At 40.4% G+C, this 23,261-nt stretch overlaps 1 protein-coding gene across 5 annotated transcripts; it reads right to left on the bottom strand.

Moving 5' to 3' along the window:
• Positions 1-2,126: 2,126 nt before the first annotated feature.
• Positions 2,127-20,052, bottom strand: IWS1 (interacts with SUPT6H, CTD assembly factor 1). Of its 5 annotated transcripts, none has more exons than XM_075158010.1 (15): positions 19,844-20,052; positions 19,118-19,233; positions 12,241-12,994; positions 11,461-11,653; positions 11,160-11,217; positions 10,713-10,813; positions 9,815-9,965; positions 8,083-8,165; positions 7,667-7,796; positions 6,402-6,519; positions 5,523-5,634; positions 5,262-5,318; positions 4,958-5,069; positions 4,195-4,355; positions 2,127-2,531 (listed from the first exon to the last, which is right to left on the bottom strand). In XM_075158010.1, exons 1-14 carry the CDS (start codon positions 19,875-19,877, stop codon positions 4,227-4,229), a joined length of 2,148 nt encoding a protein of 715 aa, XP_075014111.1. In that variant the 5' UTR covers positions 19,878-20,052; the 3' UTR covers positions 2,127-2,531; positions 4,195-4,226. The 5 variants fall into 5 exon arrangements, with proteins under 5 accessions (XP_075014111.1, XP_075014114.1, XP_075014110.1 ...); XM_075158013.1 differs by lacking the exon at positions 4,195-4,355 and adding an exon at positions 16,912-16,966 and having other exon boundaries at positions 19,844-20,051; XM_075158009.1 differs by lacking the exon at positions 4,195-4,355 and having other exon boundaries at positions 19,844-20,051.
• Between the last annotated feature and the right edge of the window lie 3,209 nt (positions 20,053-23,261).

The raw sequence follows: 23,261 nt of genomic DNA on the forward strand, positions 1-23,261 counted from the left end.
TTTCACACTTTTTCTAAGAACGAAAACCCTTTTCTTCATTCTGAAGACACGCCCACTCCCTCATGTACACAATTTACCTCTCCCAATATTTGATGAAAACCAGTAATTCAGACTTGAAATACTTTTGAACACACGGTGGGGAAAAATAACACACAACCACAGCAAAAAACAACTTTTCTATCATCCTAAATCCTAAAAGGAAGATTGATCGTGTGCACCTACCCATCCCTCTAAGAGGTTGATTTCCCCACACATCATAAGCAGCTTCACATTCTTAAAAGAAGTGCTCAATGCCAAAAATGCAGGTGAAATGGAGTACCTGTGGGCCAGAGGAACATCCCCCAATTAATTCTCCCCTTTGAGTACCTACATTGCCATCGCCTTTCTCTGCTGCTGCTTTCTGCTGCAATTAATAGGTGGTCTTTGTGACCCATGTCAAAAGACATTTTGTGACCTTTCTTACAATTAAGTTTTAATTTAAAAAAAAAAAAGTCACACTGATGAGTGGTTCTCTTCCTCAGCTTTGTTCAAAGCCTTAAAAAAGTCCATCATTACCATTCCACAAGAACCAGAACCTTTTTGTTTGCCTCAGAGAACACATGATGCTGAGCCACGATGATTAATTTTGATGGCAAGAAACTGTGTTAGGACTGTGCAAGACCACCAGGATCAGTACTTTAAGGAAACATCTCAGGATTTAAAAATAGCCCACAGTCCCCCATGACTGCAGTACCACGCTGCAGTACCAGAACTACAAAAAAAAGTTGGCGGGGAGGGGGAGAAAAAAGGCCGTCCTAACCCATAAACCTTCAGGGCCAAATTCCCTGTCTTTCAATAAATTCGTAATTAAAAATGGGAAAAAAAACCCAAGCCCTTGAAACTCTCAGCACGCTAAGAACACACACCCGAGTCAGTTACTGTGTCATAAGCATACCTGGCAAGAATAGGTGAAGTAGTCTTACAAGCAGAATTCCTTTGGTAGGCGCCATCCAGCGCAGCCATCCTCCTTCTGTTTTTGCTTCAAGTTCATGTCCCAGCGTACAGCTTTATCGTCGGTCCCCTTCAGCCTCACAGCATACTTGCTTAAAATGTGACCATCCATGTACTTACATCCTCTCCGTTATCAGTGCCAGCAGATGCCAGAGGTACCAAGCACCTCTAAGTCAGCCAACACCAAGATCCCTACCTCAAAGAATTCACGACAAGCACATGGGCTGTGCTCCTCTGGAACAAAGGTGACTTTCTTACTGAAATCCCAACGGCCAGTTATCCATGCAAGGAGAAGAGTCCTCTCCTCACAGGCAAGCTCAGCAGACACAGATTTTCAGAGGTAGAGGTAAAGAAGCAGACGTACAAAGCGTTGCTCTGCTGTCTTTCTGTAGCACCAGGGACAAAGAAATAGCAGCATTATCCCCCTAACGCAGAGAGAGGATCCTTCTGCTTACCACTGGTAAAAAAAACCTTTCAGAAAGTCACTGGTGGACTACAGAGCAACACACATTTGAGCCACCCAAATACCAGAGCAAATCAGAAGAAAAAAAATTTACATGGCTTTCAACTCTACAAAACGAAGTCACAGCAGTATCAAGCCCTGCAGCAAAGGCTCCACACAGCCACTCTAAGTGCTGCATAAAGCACCCAAAAAAGAAGTGTCCAGCAATCTGATATTCAGTCATCTTGAGCAGTCTCACTAGGCTCGATTCCAAAGTCTGGCTTACTTAAAAAATAATATATGGAATCACGCGTCACAAACGGCCATCAGCTGCAGACCTTTGTTCTCCAATAGCAGTCACCTTTGAAGGCTTTGCTGTTCGCGTGGAGGATCAATAGTAGTGAAATACTGCTGTCTGTCTTACGTCAAGCATTTTAACTGGAAGCCGCTGGAATTTTTAGTGGTTGGTCTGCTGGTCTCTTGAACTTTGCATCATAATTTCATGAAAAATGAAATCCTTTGGGTGGAAGACGGTCAATATTTCTAATCAAAACCAATACACATAGATCTCCACAGACAGAACAACTGATTAATAAAGCACTGAATAAAGAGGAAATGGACAACGGTAAACAGAAAATTAACAATTAGCAGCTTTTCCACATACATTCTCTTCAGCAATCAACAGACAGCCCCCCAAAAAAACAGAAGATGTTTTATTGTCTAAAGTGTTGTAATACAACAAATACGTGATCTGTACAAAGGACACAATAGAGCAAGTTTAAATACAATCAGGAGAAAGAAGTCCCCATATTCACAGTCCTCGGACAACATCTTATACCAGAACCTGAACCAACAATTTAAAGACTCACTAAAAAACCCAAACAAGTTGTTAAAAAATTTAAAGGTCTCCAAAGAGTCTATGGGTGTATTGTCTTACAGCAGAGATCATGGGGTATTCTGTGAAGGGTCACAATGGCATCTTATTGCCCTCAATGCTGATTTTCACTGCATGGGCCGATCTGCTTTTTTTCCTGATATCTGTGAATTTCCGCATCTGTTTGTCCAGCCGACTCACCCCTTTCTTAGAGGTCCCCTGGAACTTAAAAAATAAAACTAATAATTACCACTGAAAAAAAGCAGACGTCCCAGAGGTTCAAGAAAAGCGATGCATGCAAGGTTAAACCTGCAAGAGGGAGCTGATGAAGCCACTGGTTCCAACTGGTTGTGTGTGCGTGCACGCATTCTCTCCCCGCAAAGTGGATAAAACAGTTCCCCCAATATATGCATCACGTATATGGAGGTAGTCACACTCACAAACATCACACAGTAAAGCTTTCACATTACAGGGATTAATAACCATGTTAGTTGTTCACATGCCAGCCGTATATACAGTTTGGAATAGTTTTGTGTCTGTATTGCTGGAGTTTAGTGTCAGGAATATACTGCACTACGGTGTCATACATACAGGCTTCCTGTGGGGGGAAGATTTTTAGACACAAATACACAGTAATTGAGGTGGATTGAATTGACATATGAATTCCAAACCGCAATTTATTTTAAAGGTCACTGATTAGTACTTATAAAGCAAGAGATTATTGGGGAAAAGGGTGCAGGGGGAAGCAAAAGAAATGGCTAAGCTGACCAGTTATTAGAAATATTATTATATTTCATCTCTGTATTTTAACTGCAAATGAAAAACTGACGCAGCAGTTATTTTGCACAGATTAAATACAGTGACTCTGTAAAGAAACACCACTGAAGACAAACAGCAAGAACCTTCCAATCCATAGCCATTACTTCCTAGAAAGCAATTTCCCCTAACTAGACACCAGAAACAATAAATGACGGAAACTTCACACCTTTTAAGTTTGGGAGAAACAGAGATATCCAGAACATGCTACTTAATATCTGACAAAACACATCTATTAGAAACTGAACCTCTTGTTTCCATCATGGAGGAAGGCGTTCCTGACACACTGATTTTAAATAAACTTTATTCATAAAACTGTTCACTATTCATTGAAATTATATCTGGAATTTCACAGTGATTTTTAATTTTTTTTTTTTTAAAAACAAATAAATATGAAGCTTAAACTCAACAGTTACCTACCATTTGTGCTTCCTGTCACTATTAGTTTGTGGCAGCCCTGCTCACAGAACTGAAATGCAGACTAGACACTGTCAAAACAATTCCCACATTGATGTATGTCATCGATTGATCTCCCTCCACCCTGCATTCACAGCGAGGGATTCTTCTCCCCCTGGTCTGCAGAGGTCTCATTCTCTGCCTCCTGTCAACCACCCCTAAAGTCTCACATCACTCAACTTCCTTGAAAGAGTAGGTGTGAAAAATGCCTTACTTTGGACCAGTAAAATGTCAGCCACAGATGTTCGTATACAGTGGTCCTATACTAAAGGCTAAGAATTCCTGTGTGTCAGTTCAGGCAAACCTGGAGAACCTAATTATGTCAGAACAGCGTTCAAAACCACAGGTGGTGCAAAGCTATTTTTGAGTTCAGGGATTTTCATTTAACACCTGTCATTCAGGTGTCAGCTGTCGAGGCAGGTATCATGGCAAATGTTATATGCTACAGCCTATTTTTTCCTGCACAAGTTACCTTTTATTAGGTCACAGTACAGACATGAGAGAATAAGAGGAGAGTTTTCCAAGTTTAAGTTAGGGTGTACACACTCCTTTCCTGTATGTGCAAAACTGCCAACAGTGAAGCACATGCACTGTTCACACCTCCCTTGAGGGATACCTCTCAAACTTGGGGAAGGCAGAGTGTCATGGCTACAGGGGCATCCTGTTGCCTTCAATGCTGAACTTGATGGCCCGATGCACTTTGCTGAGTCGTTTCTGTTCAGCAAACCGTCTCTTGTGTTTTTCCAAGCGACTAATACCTCTCTTAATAGTCCCGGGCTAGAAACAATATCTCAATTAATGCACAGGAGAGATAACAGCAGAAAGCACAGCAATTATTACTTCTTCCATTTACATGTGGTCTACCATATACTCTGTTTTTAAACTAAACTGTACAAGGTAGATGGATGAACCAAATAAAGCAAGGCAAAGGCCTCTACTGAAGCTGTTAACGTTTACCAAAATCTCGAAGTTTTCCCAAACTGGATTATTATCAGAAGAAGATGATACAAAAACTAGGAGAGGTATAAAAGTATCAGTGACACACTTATTGAATTGCAGCTTTAGTTCAAAACGCTCTAAAAATAAGAGGCCTGTAATCAGATTCTCACCCTAGAGAGAAACTCTAGAACAGTTAACATGAAAATCTCTTTTTGGTTAGAGAAGCAATGATACCTGAGTAAAAATATTGGATGAGCTTGAAACAGCCCACATGATAGCAGAACTTACTGTCTACTCAAATTAGAGGAGGCACTTAAAAGAACCACCGTACTGTGCAGTAACCACGGCAAGAAGGTGACAGATTCCCAAGCTTAATCAGAGACAGCTTAGTTACAGAGTCACTAGGAGAGGCTAAGCTTTCCCCACACCGCAGTGCTTACCCTGGAGGACTCCATCTCCACATTCCACTTTGGCCTGACCACATAGTCCTTGTTGGAGGGCATTGGCACCCTCGCACGGGCACAGAACCCAGGGTCTCCGGGCCTAAGAGCCCTGCAGAAAAAAAGAAAGATGTCACTGTTAGAGACAAATCTTATACATAAAGAAGTGCAAGCAATATAGCATGTTCTGCCCCTGAAACACACTGCATAACCATTGCCTCTAAAACCTCAAAACAAATTGCATATTGTTAGCACCACTGAAATATTTTTTTCTAATCAAAATTTTTTTAAAAATCCAACCTACTTTTCCTCTCCAGTTAACACTTTCTCCAGGTCCCTGCGGGGAGTCTGACCACCAGAGCTACAAGAAAAATAAAATTTTATAGGCATCTATACACAGAGAAAGATAGGAATTTTAAAAGACAGTCAAGTGTGGTAAAAGAAAAGAGAGAGCTCATCAACTTATTATCCTTTTATTTCCCTTAATATTTACACACCACTTTGTTTTTCTTGATGGAGTCTTGGAAAGAAAGATGGTTTTCATGTTTCTGCCTGCTACTCCTACCTGCTCAATCTCCTTCGCTGAGGCATCTGTTCCAAATCTCTCTGTTCCCTCTCTTCCCTTGTCATGCCTTTGTAGTTTGAGGTAAGGCCAAAGATGGGTCGAGACCATTCATCTATTAAAAAAAATAAAATTGGTTAACAAATGCTAGGCCTCTGAAGTTTATCTCCAAATCACTCTGGTGACTAAATATAGCTTTCAAAGTTTATGGCAAGTATTTACACTTCCTTTCAACAAAACAAATGGTTTTTGAGCCCTTAATATTTCAGAGAAATTCAGCCTTGTGGATAGTAAGAAAGAGCTTTCATCCATCAAGTCTCTTGCTGTTGCCTGCTCTTTTAGAATCTCTCCGAGCTCTTAGAATACTTAGTGTCAGGAACTCCTGCACGCCACAGTGAGTGCTAGTTTAGAAATACGCAAAATAGTTCCTAAAGAACATAGCAAGTTTATAATCAGTTTGCAGTCATTCAGGATGGAATGCACTACACACGGACTACAGCTGTTTAAGAAGTAAACTCTCAGTCATCCAAGATCTCTCTAAAGTCCATGGAATAAAGAGTCTTCTGGCGGCACCTTCCTGCCTTTGTAGCATATACACGAGGTCTGGACAACTAGCCAAGACAGAATCTGGGCAAAATAAATGCCATCCTCTGGTTTAAAGCAAGAAAGAAAGAAACAGGAAAAGGTGAATGCAGAAGTTAATGTAACAGTGTTGGTTAAGAGCTCTACAAACAAAGCGATGAAACAGATTAGTGAGATTCCTACATTGCAGAACTAATTCTACTACAGACAATAGCAAAAAACATGGAACAGAAAGACTGATGCAGAAATTAAATTTTCAGTGAAATCTCACTGATGCAAGGCAAAGGGATGTTTACATACTGATTAGCTTCCCTGCCATATCCTTGTTAGGTCTCGACTCTTTGGGGTGTTTGTAGAGGTACATCACAGCTCGTCCAATGCCACTGTGCTTCAGGGTCTCTTGGCTCACACTGGGCAGCTGCAGGGTAAAGGAAACGTCAGAAAATAGCACGAAATTATGTCTGAATATTAATGGTGTCATTGAACTTTGCAAAAAGACCAAAACACACCTTCACAATAAGCTTGAAAAAATTAGCATTCTTCACTGTCCCACTAGGAATTGGTTAAAGTACCAAACACCAAAACCTAGAAATTTGCCTTAACATTCTTGGTTTTTATACACAAAATTAGGTAAGTTTCCAGAACTATTGACTCCAAATGCTCTTTTGCTTATATTAGCCAAGAATTGAGTTACTGCCTTCAAAGCATTCATTTTATAAAGATAAAAACTTAGGTGGCAAAAGCATTCAAGTAATCAGCTTAGCTACAAACACTAAAAGCCTACACTGAGTATGACGGGCTTTTCTCGCACTGCATACTTCAATAGGCCAGAAAAGAGAAGGGACTACGAGAGAGAAAAACTCAGGGATACACAGCAAATGACTCTTCACTAAACTTTGCATATAAACCTGAAACAGACAGGGCCAAATAATTTAAATTCAAGCAGAATTCTTGCAAAGTCTTAGCAAGGAGAAATATTTCTAGAGCTTCAGTCAAATAAGGCCAGCTAGCAGTGCTGCAAGACAAATTTCACTTCTACTTCACTATCAAGACCATGCCACACTTATTTTATGAACACAAAGACAAATTATAGTGACCAATCACAATGTATGAGCCACTGAGAACGAGGGAAGATAAGTGACTAAGCAGTTCAGATTTATCAAGAATCTAGAAATGCCATAGCACACAACTCCCTGAGAGAGGGTAGAGAACTTCATGTCTGTAGTTCACCTGGGTTCTCAGAAATGTCTTCTGGCCTGCTGCTAGCAGAGCTGTTAGCTTTGTTGTGAACGTGGGCAAAATTTTTGTTACAACAATTAAGTGCCTGAAGTTCCCTAGCCAAATTTTGTTCAGCTAGACAGCACGTCTACAACATAAGGCTCACTAAAATGATGCAACTTTTAAACAAACACATCTATTTTGCCGTTTGCTTCCTTGTGTATTTCACTGCACAGTCCACTGGTAGCAGCTGCAGCACATTTATCACCAAACATTTCCCTAAAGCACATGATTGTAAAACCATGGAGAAGCCACGAATCAAATATGGTTAAAAGTCAGTTTCAAACCTCTTGCAGGATCTTCAGAAGCTCCTCTCGTATCTTTAGTGCTGGCAGACTTCGGTCTGGAAGAGGAGAAAGCCACTCTTTGATGGCAGACATAACACCACTATCGATAAAAGTTTCTTTGAGGTCCTGCCTAGAAAGTTTAAAGTAAAGAGAAGCCACAAAGTCATATAATACATCAAAATCTTAAGATGTGATGTTCCTTCAGCACAATAGTGCATTGAACTTGTTTCATGTTAAATTAACGGGTAAAATTACATAGAATTTTAGGTTTTTGAGGCCACTTAGCTCCAGCATTCACTTGGAAGAAAAAAAGTGTTTCACTGCATACTCAGTACAACTGTAATGTCACTCCATGAAATCTACCAAATTCCCAATATTCCCTAAGATGTTAATTAACTGGTAGAATGACAACTCACTTTTTAAGATGCATAACTACAGTTGGTAGCAAAGTTAATTTCTTTAGTGCTGGTTTCTTTTGTGTATTCAGCTGTCGATCCTCCTGTAGGGAGTTGAAGAATCAGTGCGAGTTAATCAAAAGAAGAAATCAGCAATTCTCATCCTTTACAACATTTACAGGAAAAAGATTAGCCTATTAAACAAGAAGTGCAACTTCTACTTCAATTACACTAACTTTGTACGCACTCCATCTTCCTACAGCCCCACAACACATTATATGACAACTTCTCTTAAAAAAGGGTCCCCACCTTAGTCAACATTTTCCTTAAAAGCATCACATTAGGAGATTCCCCCCAAAATTACTTTTTTTTTCTACTTCATTATTTAGGTTGATTGCAATAAACTGGAGGTATGCAGAGTCCTCCATGCTAGCTATGCACAGATAACCTATAAACTTTATAAGTAAAATCTCACTGAACAACAGAAAAATAGCTAACCAAAACAATGGGAAATGAGAAAAATGTATATTCACTTTAGCTAAGAATGTAACCAGATAACCTAGAAGTTTAGGATGAAGCATGGTGCAAGTAACGTTAAGAGCACACAAATGCGCATCATGTGCTAAAACAAAGTCTGGGTTTCAAAGTGACCATCATCCAAGGCCATAATGTCACTAACTCTTCAGTACCTGGGCTCCCATATCAAAAAGACCCATTACAATCAACAGATTTATGTCCTGCTGTGGTAATTCCTTTCCACTCATCTTAATCCACTGAAGGCTCTTTCTGCACAATGTTTTTTTATTGCAAGGGAGGAGATTCTTCTAATGCCCTTCTTCCCCTCTTCGTGCCCCAGAATGGTTTGACAGGCACATGCTAGAGAACTAAAGACACCACAATACCGGAGCTCAGCTCTTCCTTCTCTTCAGCATTTCAAACTTTATGGCTCAATTTGAAACATTTGGCTATCGTTTTCTCCAAGAAAGACTTTCTTGTCAAGACCAAGTCAGTCTCAGTTGTCTCTCAGATCGCTATCTCACTCTCCCCTTCCTCCTCAAACACATTATCCTTATCTTGTTCTCAGGAAGATTCTTTTGTTGTGGTTGTTATTTGTAAGATTTCTCTTTCTAAAGTTCTGTATATTCCCCCCAATTGGTTTTAATGAGTTTCGCAGTGCTGTTCGTTAATTTGATTGCTACTCCAACAAAACTACAACCACAACAGAAGATACCTGACAAAAGGCAAGACCCCAATAAACCTTGCACAGTAACATATTAAACATGACTTCCTGAAAAAGGCAGTCTGCCAAGGCAGAACTTCCCATAATTCTGCTGCTCTACCACTATTTACCACAGTACTGTCATTCAAACAGTTTAGAAAAGGGTTCTTCTCAGGACAAACACCAAAGTATTACATATGCTAGTAATTGTGCAGTGAAATTAAAACATAGTCCCTTTCTCAATGTTTGATATACTTACTAATGTAGTTTATAGAACATATATACATCCCTTTTTATAGGATAGTTGATCTCAGCTGATCAAAGTTTAGCAAGTTAACTAATTTTAATCTTTAAAATGAATAAATATTTTCTCCAAAATAACATTTAAACAGTTATTTAGATATTGGAAGCCTTCCACAACGTACAGATTACTCCTCCTGAGTACCAGTCAGATGTCTGTATTTTACTGATCACAAGATTCTCCCATCGAATGGAACTAGATTTTAAGGTGTCTTTGGAGCCTAGAAAACTCACCTCAGCAGCTTCATTCATCTTCACAATCATAGCACTGACCACATCATCTGCATCACTAATAAAAGTTCCACCATCACGGTTTCGCCTACGCTTGCCACTCATACTCTTCTTTCGTTGCAGCATCATGTCAAAATCTGACATGAAGTCCATACTGAAATGCAAGAAGAGGGTTTGCTGATGGTCAGAAGAGGGTTGATCTTACTGTCTTTGTAGGAAATAATTTTGTATTTCTGTAGCGTAACCTTTCAATAAATCTACAAGCATTATGTCTCAATGTCCCTGTAAGATAATTAATTATCCTCAGTATTCAGACTGGGAAACTAGCAAAGGGCTTCAACAACTCTGCGATGCCCTCAGAAGTCTGTAAGATCTTGCTGAAAAGAGCTAACAACATGCACACATGTAATATCCAGGGTTCAAAATGTGCTAAAGCTGTCACTGAAGCTGACAAAGATTTAGCTTTCCTGTATCTGCAATACACTGCTCTGACTCTACTGCAGCAGATAAAAAGGAAACAAGGAGACATGCTGATGGCAAGTCTTGCCACACCTTATCCCTTACACCAGCAGAGAAACACACCTGTGACCCCCATGCTGAACTGCTAAAAGTAGAGTTAGATGCTTGTTTGATTAGATATTAGTTTCACTCAGGTTTTGATGCGAACCATGAAATACTGTTCTCTGAAGCAGCAGCACAGGTCATCTGCTATGGACTGCCAAGAGACTAAACTGTACAAGCTGAGAGAGAACCTTCTGTCGTAGTTTATGAAAACACACTTTCTGTAGAACCATAGTCCCAGGCCTTTCTAAACTGAGAAGTCTAGCCAGTCTTTGGAGGAGCTCTTTCATCAAATCTTGCATTTGCTATTAACAAAGGAGTACATAACACATTGACTTACTGCTTCCCTCTTTTGATGTTATCATCAGAGTCCGATTCATCTGCTGTCTCCTTCATGTCTGCATCACCTTTCTCTTCCTCCAAATCTTCCTGGTTAAAACCCTGATGGGTAAAGACAGTGCAAATCAGTGTATGGATTAAGACTGAGCATCTACTCGGGCATCTGACACTGATACTTGAAAAGCTTCAGATAAGTCTGCAGAGGATCTAGAAGAAAGAGGAACAAAGGCTTCCTAATTCCACCTGTGACTTTCACACCAATAACTCTCCCAACAGAAGAGCGGTAAACGTTATTTAACCCAAAGACTATCTCAGTGAGTCCAGCAGACAGAAAGCTTCTTTCCTGATACAGCATATCCTTGAACATGAGTTCAAACCTGAACAGTCAGTCTGGAGTACCTTCCCATGAAGATTAGATCTAGCAAGAGACATCCACAATAACACTTACTGTAAATTCCTCTTCTTCCTCATCACCAGATTCTCCAAATATATCGGCAATCAGGTTCCTGTGAAGGTAACAGTAACATTTATCTATTTAGACTGCAACAGTGAGAAGTGCATTTTCTGCAAAGTTTCTAATGACTGTGTGGAGATCCACCTTTTATTCTCCCACCTACTACTGACCTTCCTCTTCACACCACCAATGAAGGTGGACAATCATTCTCTGGTTGGGATTCATCCATTCTCCATTCACGATCAGTCTCACTATGTGCAACCCTGAAGGAATTCATATTCCCAGAAGCACTTACTCTTGTTCATTTCCAGATTCACTGTCACTGCCAAACAGATCTTTCTCTTCGTTCTTCTTCCCAGCATTCTCTTTTCTTTCTTCTTCTTCCTCACTATCTGATACAATATTTTTCTTCCTTTTGTCAGATTTCTCTGACGCAGCATCACTATCTGATTCTTCGACATCAGAAAGGATTCGTACTTTTTTTGCAGCTGCCAACAGAAAGGAGCGTTACTACATGTCCTAGTAACAGAGGTGACAACTGGTAATCTCAGAAAACTATTCTCTCAAATGCAATTTGGACAGAGGGAAGCTGACAAAATTATTGCCATTTCTTAAAAAATATATCCATTCTAAAATCTGTTTTATTCAATCAGTAACTAAAGTTTGCATACACCACATCTATCCATAAAAACTTGTAATTTCAAAACTGACTCTCACCCCCAGTATACGAAAAAAAAAAAAAGAGGAAAAAATGACTAGAGAAGTAACAACAAAGTAGAGAAATGACTAACAGGAATAATCAACATGACAACAGATGCCAGTATAAAGCAAGATCATTGCAGTCTTCCCTTTCACTTCTATTAGACCTACTTATTACTCAAAAGTATTAGGTATACATTCACACAGAAACGCAGTTAGAACAATAGCCTCTACAAATGCAGTTGTGCTCTAAAAACAAATTTGCTTTATGGTTTCGTATTTATCTTAGATTCTTTCTTCACATAAAAACAATGATTTAACTCTAACACTACTGCTTGTCACATCACATTTTTGTTTTCACACTGTAGTTCCTTACGTGTTTTCTCATTGTCATCCTCACTGTCAGAAAGGATAGCTGTTTTCCTCTTCACTGTCTTTTCCTCCTCTTTCTCTTCTTCATCACTGTCTGATATTTTTCGTCTCTTAGGAGGTTCCTCTTCACTGTCAGAGCCCTGAAATCCTTCCCTTATGTGTTCATTATCTGAATGATGAGAATCATTCTGCATCTCCTCCTTCCTGTCCTCCCCATCACTATCCTCAGACTCTATTTCTTGTTTGTGTCTGGAAACATCCTCGCTCTCCGAGTCGCTAGCTGGCTGTTTGCGGAGTTCCTCACTCTCCGAGTCACTGGCTGGTTGCTTGTGGAGCTCCTCGCTCTCCGAGTCGCTGGCTGGCTGCTTCTGGAGCTCCTCGCTCTCCGAGTCGCTGGCCGGCTGCTTGTGGAGCTCCTCGCTCTCCGAGTCGCTGGCTGGCTGCTTGTGTGATTCCTCATTTTCAAAATCACTACTGTGATCCCTGTGAGGTTCTCCATTTTCAGAGTCACTTGCTCGATGATTTAAGGCATCTTCATTTTCAGAGTCACTTAAATGCCGATTTGGATGGTCCTCAGTATCAGAATCACTGTCTTTCCCTCCATGAGCTGCTTCATTGTCTGAATCACTTACATTGTGATTTGGAGGCTCCTCATTATCTGAGTCACTGTCTTTTTGCCTTGGGATATCTTCATTTTCAGAGTCTGTCATATGAGGCTCTCCCATTTGCCCATCATCTTCTCCATCACTGTGTTCATTCTGAAAGAGAAAAATAATCTCAGGCAACTAAGCAAAAAAAAAAAAGTAAACAAAAAGTGTTCTGAATTTTTGCTTGTCCTTCCTCCAATCTGATTACCCAAGGTACTGCAAACTGAAATACTTTCTATACAGAAATAATTATTAGACAATTTGCATCAAAGGACTACCAAATACTTCAGATCAAGAAAAATATTAAGAGATCAATGGAAGTCTGGCCACCCTGCAGCTCAATTGTATTTTGGAAATGGTAACAGAATTTAAAACACACTTAAATAAACATGTCTAAGAGGGGTCCAGTTCCTCAAGGGTAAATGCTTACTGCTTTTATTTTAAAAAGTCGGGCCTTCAAAGTGGTTTAGTCCAAACCCCCAGTAATAAGGCAAGAAACAGTATCTCGCACTTGTCATTTTCTTTTTCTTAATATCTCAAACAGATGTTTTTTGTATGAAATACATTTTACTGAAACTGCACATGCATTACTTTCCAAGTGAAGCTCAAGAGAGCTCGGGCCCTTTCATGCTTTGCGAAGGAAACTTATTTAAGAACATGTCAATACCAAAAGCCCACCAAAAAAACAGGAATAAAGTTTTAGTCAGACCTTTCAGAGTATTATTGTGAACAAGTTTTGTGTTTCAATGTGTAAGAATGTAAGAACAGATTCAATGCTTCTCTCCCTCAAGCTGATAGCTCCCATGCCTATCCACACATCTGAGATAATCTATACACAAATACATCGATCTTCTTAAAACTTTAGAATTGAAACACAATCCTTTTTGTCTTTTTCTACAGGGCAAAAAATACCGAGCCACATGCTCCATTTTTGGAAAAACCTTTCACGAGCCACCTGTCAATATCATTACTGACAGCATCTTGTTTTATCTTTCCTACAACATCTAATTTCTATTTGGAAAAAAAAAAATCTCAATTGCATTTACCTGAGAAAACAAAATTAGACTCTTGAACACTCATCTCATTAACTCAGTACACCTCTCACAGTCACTGTCACAATAATCCCATTTTCAACTGAAAAGAACAATATTGTAAAAGGAACTTCTTTTTTATATACTCAACTCCACTCTTCAGCCAGGCTTTCCTCAGGGGTCATTTTGTCTCAGCTACAGACTCCTTCCACTAGAATATTTGCAAACTGAGTATTTATTGTCCTAAGAGATACTTTAAGATCTGTATGTCCTGGAGCTTCCAAATCTTTTTTGTCAGCAATTTAATTTCCTTGGAAAGACAGACTTTCTATTTTTATTTTCTGTAGTCATTCTACTCCCACATTCAGAGCCATACAAAATAATGCAGGTGTATCTATCCTACACCTACAACAAACAATACTATTAATCTTCAAAATGTATGAATAAGAAGGAATTTTAAATAAAATTAATTTTAATTGCTTTTAGGAACTATTCCCTCCAGAATTATACTAAGTGGTAAATAACATTGCTTTTTAAGATTTTGGATCTTACGCATTTATTCCCTTGGCTAGCACTTGATAAAATAATAACTTCTAAATTACTGCAGAATCACTAACAGAAAGTTACTGCCCAATGAAAAAAAATCAGGACTATGTAATTTTAAAACATGCACTTCAAAGACAACTTCACTATTTCCATGTTACTCAATGCTAGCTACAAAACAGCTGCTGTGATAATCTGAGCAAGTTGTCTTTTCTCTACTGCTTGCCCCTGTCTCTACAGCGATGCTACTCTTTTGAATCATGCTGGTGGTACTATTTAGTATTTCTCATTTCTCCTTACAGAAAGGAAACATGGTTCTGTTAAAACCTGAATTTGGAATTTTAAAGAATTAAATATGAAGATTAAGAAGTTACAGAATTGAGGACGCACAGCTGAGGAAGACCATACACACTCAACTGCTCTCAGCTTGTTACGGGATTTTATTTACTTTTTTTTTTCCCTACCAAAAAATTAATTCGATTGCCCTCTCCTGCTCAGTATCTCCCACATAAACTAACAACATGTGTATGTGATGTATTTTCTCTGACTGTATTATTTAAGATTAAAGAAAACTGCAGCTGCAAACAGAACAGGGAACAGATTTTAGAGCAGTGTTACAGGTAAGGTCATTGAGAAGAACTGAAATGCAGAGGTCTACACTGAAATTGATGTTTATAATAATATAAAGTCTTTAATCCTTATTTTCCTACCATTTAATTTTTGGTGGGTTTGTCTGTCTTCTCTTGATTTCAGATGGCTAATGTTGAACAGGTACTGATAATTATGTCAGCAGTAATAAGGGATTTTGCTAAACAAAACAAAGGAAAACAACACAAATACTCCTGTTTGAACTATTGGGCTCATCACCTTCTAGACTGCCAGTCTAGAAAGTCTTCGGTGAACAAGTTAACAAAACTAAAAAACAACTGGAATCCATAATGATTCTTAAATGTTTCTAAGGTCAGAAGTGTGGCTGCAGGTTATATATCCACCTAGTCTAAATTACAAGGAACTTCCTATGCAAAACACTTGGTAAGAAGTCATCACAATTATACAGCATTATTACTGAACCGCTTTACAACACATTGAATCTCTAATCTGTTACTGTAAACTGACAATAACTCTTGAGAACGAAGATGTTTGGGGAGGGAGAAGAGACATGCATCCTAATTAGCTCACACTGTGATTATACAGTGCTCTGCACCACAGAATCCCAGTGGTTACAGCAGGTGAACTCTACTGTGATATAATCACCTACAGAAGGACCACTTAGATAATATAGGTGCCCCTACACAGATTGGGCAGACAGGCACCACCTGCCCTAGTCCTGAGTCTGGAAAGCTCAACCAGAGCTAACCCAAAAAGCAGTTATGTTAGTCAAGTCAGGAAGCCCAGCAGAGAGATGACACACACCACCTCAGACTCAGCACGTTAACATAAGTGAGCATCTTCTAAAGCAGAGCTGAGTCGCACAGAGCCTACAGAAAGCAGACAGGCCCAGCCATCAGTGCAAAGGTCTTCTGAATACAATTAATGAATCTGTGAATGTTTTGGAATATACTTGATACAAAAAGCGCATGCAACTTTACACTAAGATTTCTAAACTCTGTAGGATAGTCTCCCCTCCACCCCTCCCCTTTTTTTTTTTTTTCACTAGTTCGTCTCTAAAAAGATGTTTTCAAAGAAATCAAGTACGTAATTTTGGAGTTTTCTATTTTTCCTTTGCCAAATACTTAATTAAAACAGAAGATCAGACATCCTCAAAAACAAGTAGGTCTCAGGTAATTGCTACTGCATTTTTCTCTAATTCCTTTGCTTTCTTTTCTTCCTCCTCTTTATCTATAAACATTTTAATTAAGATGTCCTTAATTTTTTTTAACTGAAAGAATTCTATAACATGAGGCTTTAGTACAGTACAAAATACGGAATACATCAAAACCAAATTTACAGTGTTATCCTTCCGCATAAAAATTTCAGTTAGCAAGTAGTTTATGGGATCAACATGCAGCCACTTTTAAGAGGTACTATTTCGATAACTTAGTAAGTTCAACAAAATTGACCCATCCACTACAATCTCATGAATGACAGTTGTTAAACTAAGGCATATATAACCATCATAGGCAGATCAGCAAGTTTCTCTTTTTTTTAAGAAATGTAAGATATTTGTATATATTTGTTAACAGTCACAGTCAAACCATAACTTAATTCATGAAGACAGCAGCGACTTGGTGAAAGTGCAAGAATCTAAGTCATCAAAGATTTCCATGAGAGCCTGACTTGTACAAACACTGTAAACATGATTTCATATTCATTACTGTACTAAAACTATGTGTTATCTAATTCTATTTGTCTAAAGCAGAATCGTTAAGGACATCAAGGAGAACATTTATAGATAAAGTGGGACTGGGGGAAGGAAAGCCAGAAAAGAATTGTGGAAAAGAAAAACCCACATACCTGAGACCTACATAAGTAATTCCTCAGGATTCCCCTTTTCTTTAAAGTTAAGAACCTGAAAAAAAAGTTTGAAAGTTTAAAACTTCAGTTCTTTACATCTGAGTTTGAAATTAGAGACGAAATAGTAATTAAATAGACTTAACTGATTAGGCTGTCTCAAAGGTTTTATCACCTTTGAGTGTCATTCCTCCCACATATTCCTAAAGATGAAGGAAATAAGAGGATGAGAGAATATTTAGGGTAAATAATATGATAAATCACTGAAAGCTACTCCTTCAGAAAGCTGTCCTTTCAGAGACAGCTGCTCCACATTATTGCATTTTGAGTTGCATTTTTAATTTGATGTAGGGAAAACTAAGAATGTAAGACTTCATAACAAAATACTCAAATGTTTATGATTTGAACTGAATCAAATAAAGCACTAAGGCTTGAAGGTTCATATTTACTATCAGACAGAAAGGTGTTTTAGTTCTTTTTTTTTTCTTTGGATTTTGTTTTTCTTTTTTTTTTTAAATGGACTTTCTGAAATATTTTATCTACAGAGGAATATTCAACAGCCATCACAGAACAAAGCCCTTAAAATAATGCAGGCACATGAAGAGGATCAGTTAACAATGATAACAGGTCCCAGTACTTTCTGGTTATTTAAATCTGAAAAAGACATGCTGAAGAACTACCTGTTCTTTAAGCCAGATTTCCAATCACTCTGCCACTGTAAGTAAAATTAAAATGCCACAGGAGTATAAAAGAGTAAGAACAAATGACCAAGTTTTCATACACAGCAGAAAAAGCTTAATATTATTGCAGCAGCAACATGACTCTCCATGCGCTCATCACCATTTTTTTTTCATTAAAACAGAAGTACTAAATCCCTTTGAAAGACAGTTATTTCTCCCATATTGAAAAACATATTTTCTCCCACACTGAAATACTGATTGTCACAATAAGAGATGCTGCCTCGCACCAAATCAATTTCTCCCATTGTAAATATCAACACCTTTTAAAAAAAAGAAATTCCAAATCTGCTTTACACTCAAATTCAAATACATGGGAAGAACTTTCATTTTATACAAATATAAAATCTTCATCTACTTTCTAACTCTGAGGGAAGTATGAATTCAATAAAGGGGTGGAGAAAAAGGACAAAAAAGGGATTGCAAGTTATACCACAGCACAGTTGAGCCTTTTGACACATCAGCCTGCTACAGTATAGCACATCATGCATTTTAAGCAATTTTTAAAAATTTATAACCGCTGAAAACCCAGTCAGAGTAAATCCTGATCTTTACATAAAATGCAACAAAATACACAGAACAAAATGAAATGGCTTTGATTACAGTTTTTACAAATATCAAAAAGTTCTCCGTAACATAACTTTGCTGGCAGAAGACATGAGTTCACAGGCCAAAATTATTCCTTCCTAGTAAGACCTGATGTAATTCTATTCCAAGTCACAAAAAACTCCTCAAAATTAAGATTAACTCCAAAACTGACCTAGATTCTAAAGGGAACCTTCACTTTTATCAGAATCTCTTTTCAACCAAAATAGTAAATCCACAAGTTAAGTCACTCTTCCCCAAATACAACCCTGGATCAAAGCATTACCACCCTTTTCATGGTGTAGGGTTCTCGAAGCAAGAACCTGTTCAGAGGAAGAGCAGATCCCATTTAGGAACCTGAACCTGCTCCTGCTCCACGTGCAGACCTGCTCCTTTGTGAATGACAAGGTGAAAAACATAGCACAAAATAGGCTTGAGAGTCAATGCTCACATCTGAGAAGAAAGATGGAAGATGGGAGAGCATTTATTCTTTGGTAAGGAAATCTATGCCTCCGTAACGTGTAGGTTTACATTACTGTGCAGAATTTGAGGTAAAATTCCAAATTCCTCCTAATCCATTGCTTAGAATTTCAAACCCAAAAAGTTTATCTTCTTGCAATCGAGTATAACCATATTAAACTTTTCTAGTTCAAAACAGTGAATTCCATTATAACAATTAAGAAGGAGAATAAAGAAGACCCTATCCTACACATTGGTCAAGAGATTAGCTGGCACATTTCTTTCTGGAAGTAAAGTTTTGCCAGACAGGACCCTTAAGAACAACTGAATAAACACCTAAATCTCAGTTAAGAGAAAATGCCTCTTTAAACAAAAAAAAATCAATTTATAGAAGAGTAATCTTTATCTAGATAAAGTTCCAGTAGTACCTCTGAATGGTGCCCTACACTTCCATTCTCAGATCCAGAATGCTGCTCATTTCCTTCATCTTCAACATCAGATCCTGAGTCTCGTTCATCTTGCACTGGAGTAGCTCCACCATCATCTACTCCGAAGTTAAGAAAAGAAAAGTAACACTCAGTGACATCTCCCATCTCTGTTTAAAAGAGCACTGACACTGACGATGAACAGGGAGCCAGGCAGCGCTACAACCAGACTCTCGTTCTAACAGTGCACTAATACAGAGAAACGGAGGGTACCTACTGGGAAGGTTTGGAACAAACCCACCACAGATACCCCCCAAAGAGATCACAGAACTACTTATAACATGCACGCAAGCAGTCACTGATATACGAATCAAAACACGGAACTAATAATAAGGCGGCCGCTGTGCTGCGATCACGCCAGCGGACCCGGCCCGACCCCGCCGATGTCACCCCAGACCCCTCCGGAGCCGGCGGCTGACTACCGCCGGGGCGGAGGCGGCCCGGCCCCGCGCACGCTCCGCGGAGCGGCCGCCGACCTGGGGTCCCGGGCATGACTCCGCCGCCGCTACGCGACACCACGGTGAGCGCGAAGGGCCCCGAGAGCCGGAAGCGGCCGCCGGGCACACAGGGCAGGTCGATCCCCGCGGGCCCCGCCGTGCCCAGCACCCTCCCTCGCATGGCCCAGCGCCCCGGGTGTCCCTCCCGCGGGGGACGCTCTCGCGCTCCTACCTGACTGGTCCCCGCCGTAGTACTCGCTCTCCATGGCGGGCCGCCGGCCCCGCCGCCCCGCCGAGGCCCCGAGGGCTGGCGGCGGGGCGAAGCCCCCAGCGCAGCGCTCGCCGCTAGGGCCCGCCGCCTCCGGGCGCCGCTAACGCCGCCCGCCTCGCACAGGCCCAAAATGGCGCCTCTCCTCCGAACGGCCGGCAGCCGCCCCTGCGCATGCGCTAAGAACGGCCGCCCCCTTCCCCCGCGCGCTCCTGGAGGTGGAGGCTCTCGCGAGGCTTCAAGGGGGAGCCGCCGCCAGGGGGCGCCGCGCGGGCGGGCGGGGCCGCAGCCGTTACCCCGCCCCGGCCGGCCGTTAGGGCCGTTTCCAGCAGCCCAACGGTTGGAGAGAGCCAGCTCAGACGCTAGTGATGGAACACCGGAGACTGTCCGCTGCCTTCACACAGGGTCTGATCTAACTGCAACAAACTAGAAAACAATTTTTTTTTTCCTCTCCCTGAACATTTTTTTGCATTTTTTTTCTAGAAAGTAGGTTGATTTGAGCTTCATAACCGACGTGCTGGGGAAATTGAAGGAGCCTTTGAGAGAAAAGGCTATTTTGAACCCTTGCATCGACATGGGAAATGAACAGCTGTGCAGAAATGTAAAATGGTTGCTCTTTTAATAAAGAGGTTTCCTTGTATGAGCCGTGTGGGAACTTGCAAGACACTAAAACCCGGAAAATGTTAGGTGACTGCTTAAACCCACAGCCCAAAACTACGTGAGAGACCCAACATCTCCCTTCAGCCAAAGGCACGTCTGGTAAAAATGCCTCCGATACTGATAAAGGATGGGAGATAAAAAGTTTAACCTACTGCCTTGAATAGAAAAGATTTTACCGTTTAAGTAACAGGTGAATTTATCTGCTCCCTACAAATCAAGTGAGCAAGGATTAATGTGAATCTCTACAAGAAGCTAGCGGAGCAAAACCAGAGTTCAGGGGCAGGTACGCACGCGGGCTCTGGATGCCGCAATGGGAGCCAGCAGTTTTTATGGTGCTGCTGGCCAAAGAGAGGACCCAAGGCTAGCTGTGGAAACTGAGGACCATTTGTCTCAACGAATTTAGGCCTCACTGCCCTAGCTGAAGCTGCGGTTCAATCTAGTTCATGTGTGGGTGGTTCCTCCAGATTTAGCCTTCAGAATCAACTAAAAGTTATCCCTGAACTCCCCTGTAATTGCCGATTTCCGGAGTAAACACAGGGGCAGAACGCTCCCTGTCTTTCTCAGGAATTGTTGTGTTCTGTTTTAGTAACCTCTATCCTCTGTGCAGTTGCATTATTCAATTATTTGGCACGCCTACGATATGTCAGTAGAGGATTACTAGGAATGACTTCTGTCATTGATGCACCATTTTAAAATGGGAAGTCTAATAAATGTGCGCGGTGCTGGTCTCCCGCCTCTCTTCTTCTGTGGCAAACAAAACTTGATTTTCTAAAAGGGCACAGGTTAATGTGTGACAAATAGAAAACTGTTGAGGATTATTTGGGATATTTCTAAACAACAGTGATTTTTATAATCCTCCATGCTACACTTTTTCAGGGACATCAAAACTTAGTAAGTTGAGAGCTCTGGGCAAAATAAGTCATTATTTCTTCTGTGCTAGAGGCTCTTTAGAATGGATGGCAGAGCAATTAAGCCATTATTAACTAACACACTCCAGCAGCAAGCAGAGTTACAATGCAGGGAGTTCAGTGTACCATGTTAAATACAGCTGAACTCTCTGAATTGAGTCATTACTCACACTCACACCTTCTACAGTGTTTCACTTAGAAGCAGAAATTGGCAGTGGAGTCAGATGTTTCTTGGATACAATCCTATATTCTTAGCAAGAATGCAGAAAACCCTTTTTTTCCCTGAAAGCAGCTTACACAAAACATACAAAGAATGACTCTTTGTTTACAGCTCTATAGGTCTTTTCCAGATAGCTCTGAAGGTCCCTCAGTGATCCTCGGGACCACACTTCTAATGGTATCGTGTCCTTTTTTCCTGCTCCTATAGCTCTACTGCCTTTAGCTCTTTGCACTGTGTGGTTTCACTTGGATCTTTTCTGGAAGGAGCAAGCACATGTGCCAGTATGTGATGGGAGGCTCCCGGATCTGACTTCCATGAAGAAATTTAATGTTTTTTTACAACTGACTAAATAGAAGGCAGTATAACAACTTTAATGTGCCTCATTACAACACAACAAATAAAGTTCTCTGCAGACAGAGCACTAAGGTAGGAAATAACAAGTTGGGGTAATGTAACAGAAAATAATGGACAACAGGAAACATAAATGGAAACTAACCAAAAAAAAAAGAGATTGAATAATGTGTACCAAGGTATCTGGAAATTGTACCAAGGTGCCTAGAAAACACTGAAGTCTATCACTTACTAAAGTTCCAAGCAAGAGTATGATGGTAGCCTTCCTTGGAAATTAGTCATTTATAAATATGTGTCATGTTCTGCAGTGATGGCAAGCCACTGTCCCAAATTGCAGCTGCAGTCAGGCTGCGTTGGTGAGAGAACAGAGAATTTCTGCGTTTACTGAAAGTGAAAGCAGGCATAGAGGTTCCTTCCTAACAGTTATGAATTCCCATTTTTTTTAAATGAAACCTCCTAAGCCCGAGCCTGGTGGTGTAACCTCTCATGTGCACCATACAGCAGGAGGGTGCACCTGTGTCTTAAGCAACCTCACCTCAGCAATGCTGAATAATTGGGCATCAATTCTATTCTGGACAGCTATTCTGCAGGTAACGTATGTGTGCGCACTAGCGTGCACGCTTGCGTGCACGTGTCTTTGTCCCTCGTGAGCCAGAACTTGGCACTTACCGGCCTGTAATATACTCTTGTAATACCATCTTGGCTGCATCCCAAAAGGAAGGATGGAGTGACACTCAGACCGTAATGGGATTGCACAGTGGGGGAGAATGACCTGCCTTCTAGCAAGCAGAGTAAGCAGCGCCCACTTGGCATGTGTGAAGGTGTGTAATGACACAGATCCCAGAGCCCCACCAGTCTGCCTCTCTGTACAACATCATGAACTGGCTGGAATGAAATAAGCCTTTCCCTGAGGGACAGAATGCTCAAGACAACCAAGGGATGCACTTGGAAATCTTTTACTGGTATGTACTTCTTATTTAGTTTGCTTTGTTCCCTGCAGTATGCCTTTCAGAGTTAACAGACATCAGTGACTTAAAGCTACAAATCTGCTTAGAGGAAGGGAAGGAGGTTAGTGTAGACAGGAGGGCTTCTGAATGAACAGTTTAAATTGCGAATTGTTATATCCAAACCACCTCCCTTCAGAAAACTCAAAAAAAAACCCCTAATTTAACATAGAATGATGCTTGGCATCTAGGACTGGGTGATGCAGGAATGACAAGGCCACTTTGATTTAGCTGGAGAG

Source organism: Calonectris borealis, chromosome 9 (assembly GCF_964195595.1).
Source record: "Calonectris borealis chromosome 9, bCalBor7.hap1.2, whole genome shotgun sequence".
NCBI lineage: Eukaryota > Metazoa > Chordata > Aves > Procellariiformes > Procellariidae > Calonectris > Calonectris borealis.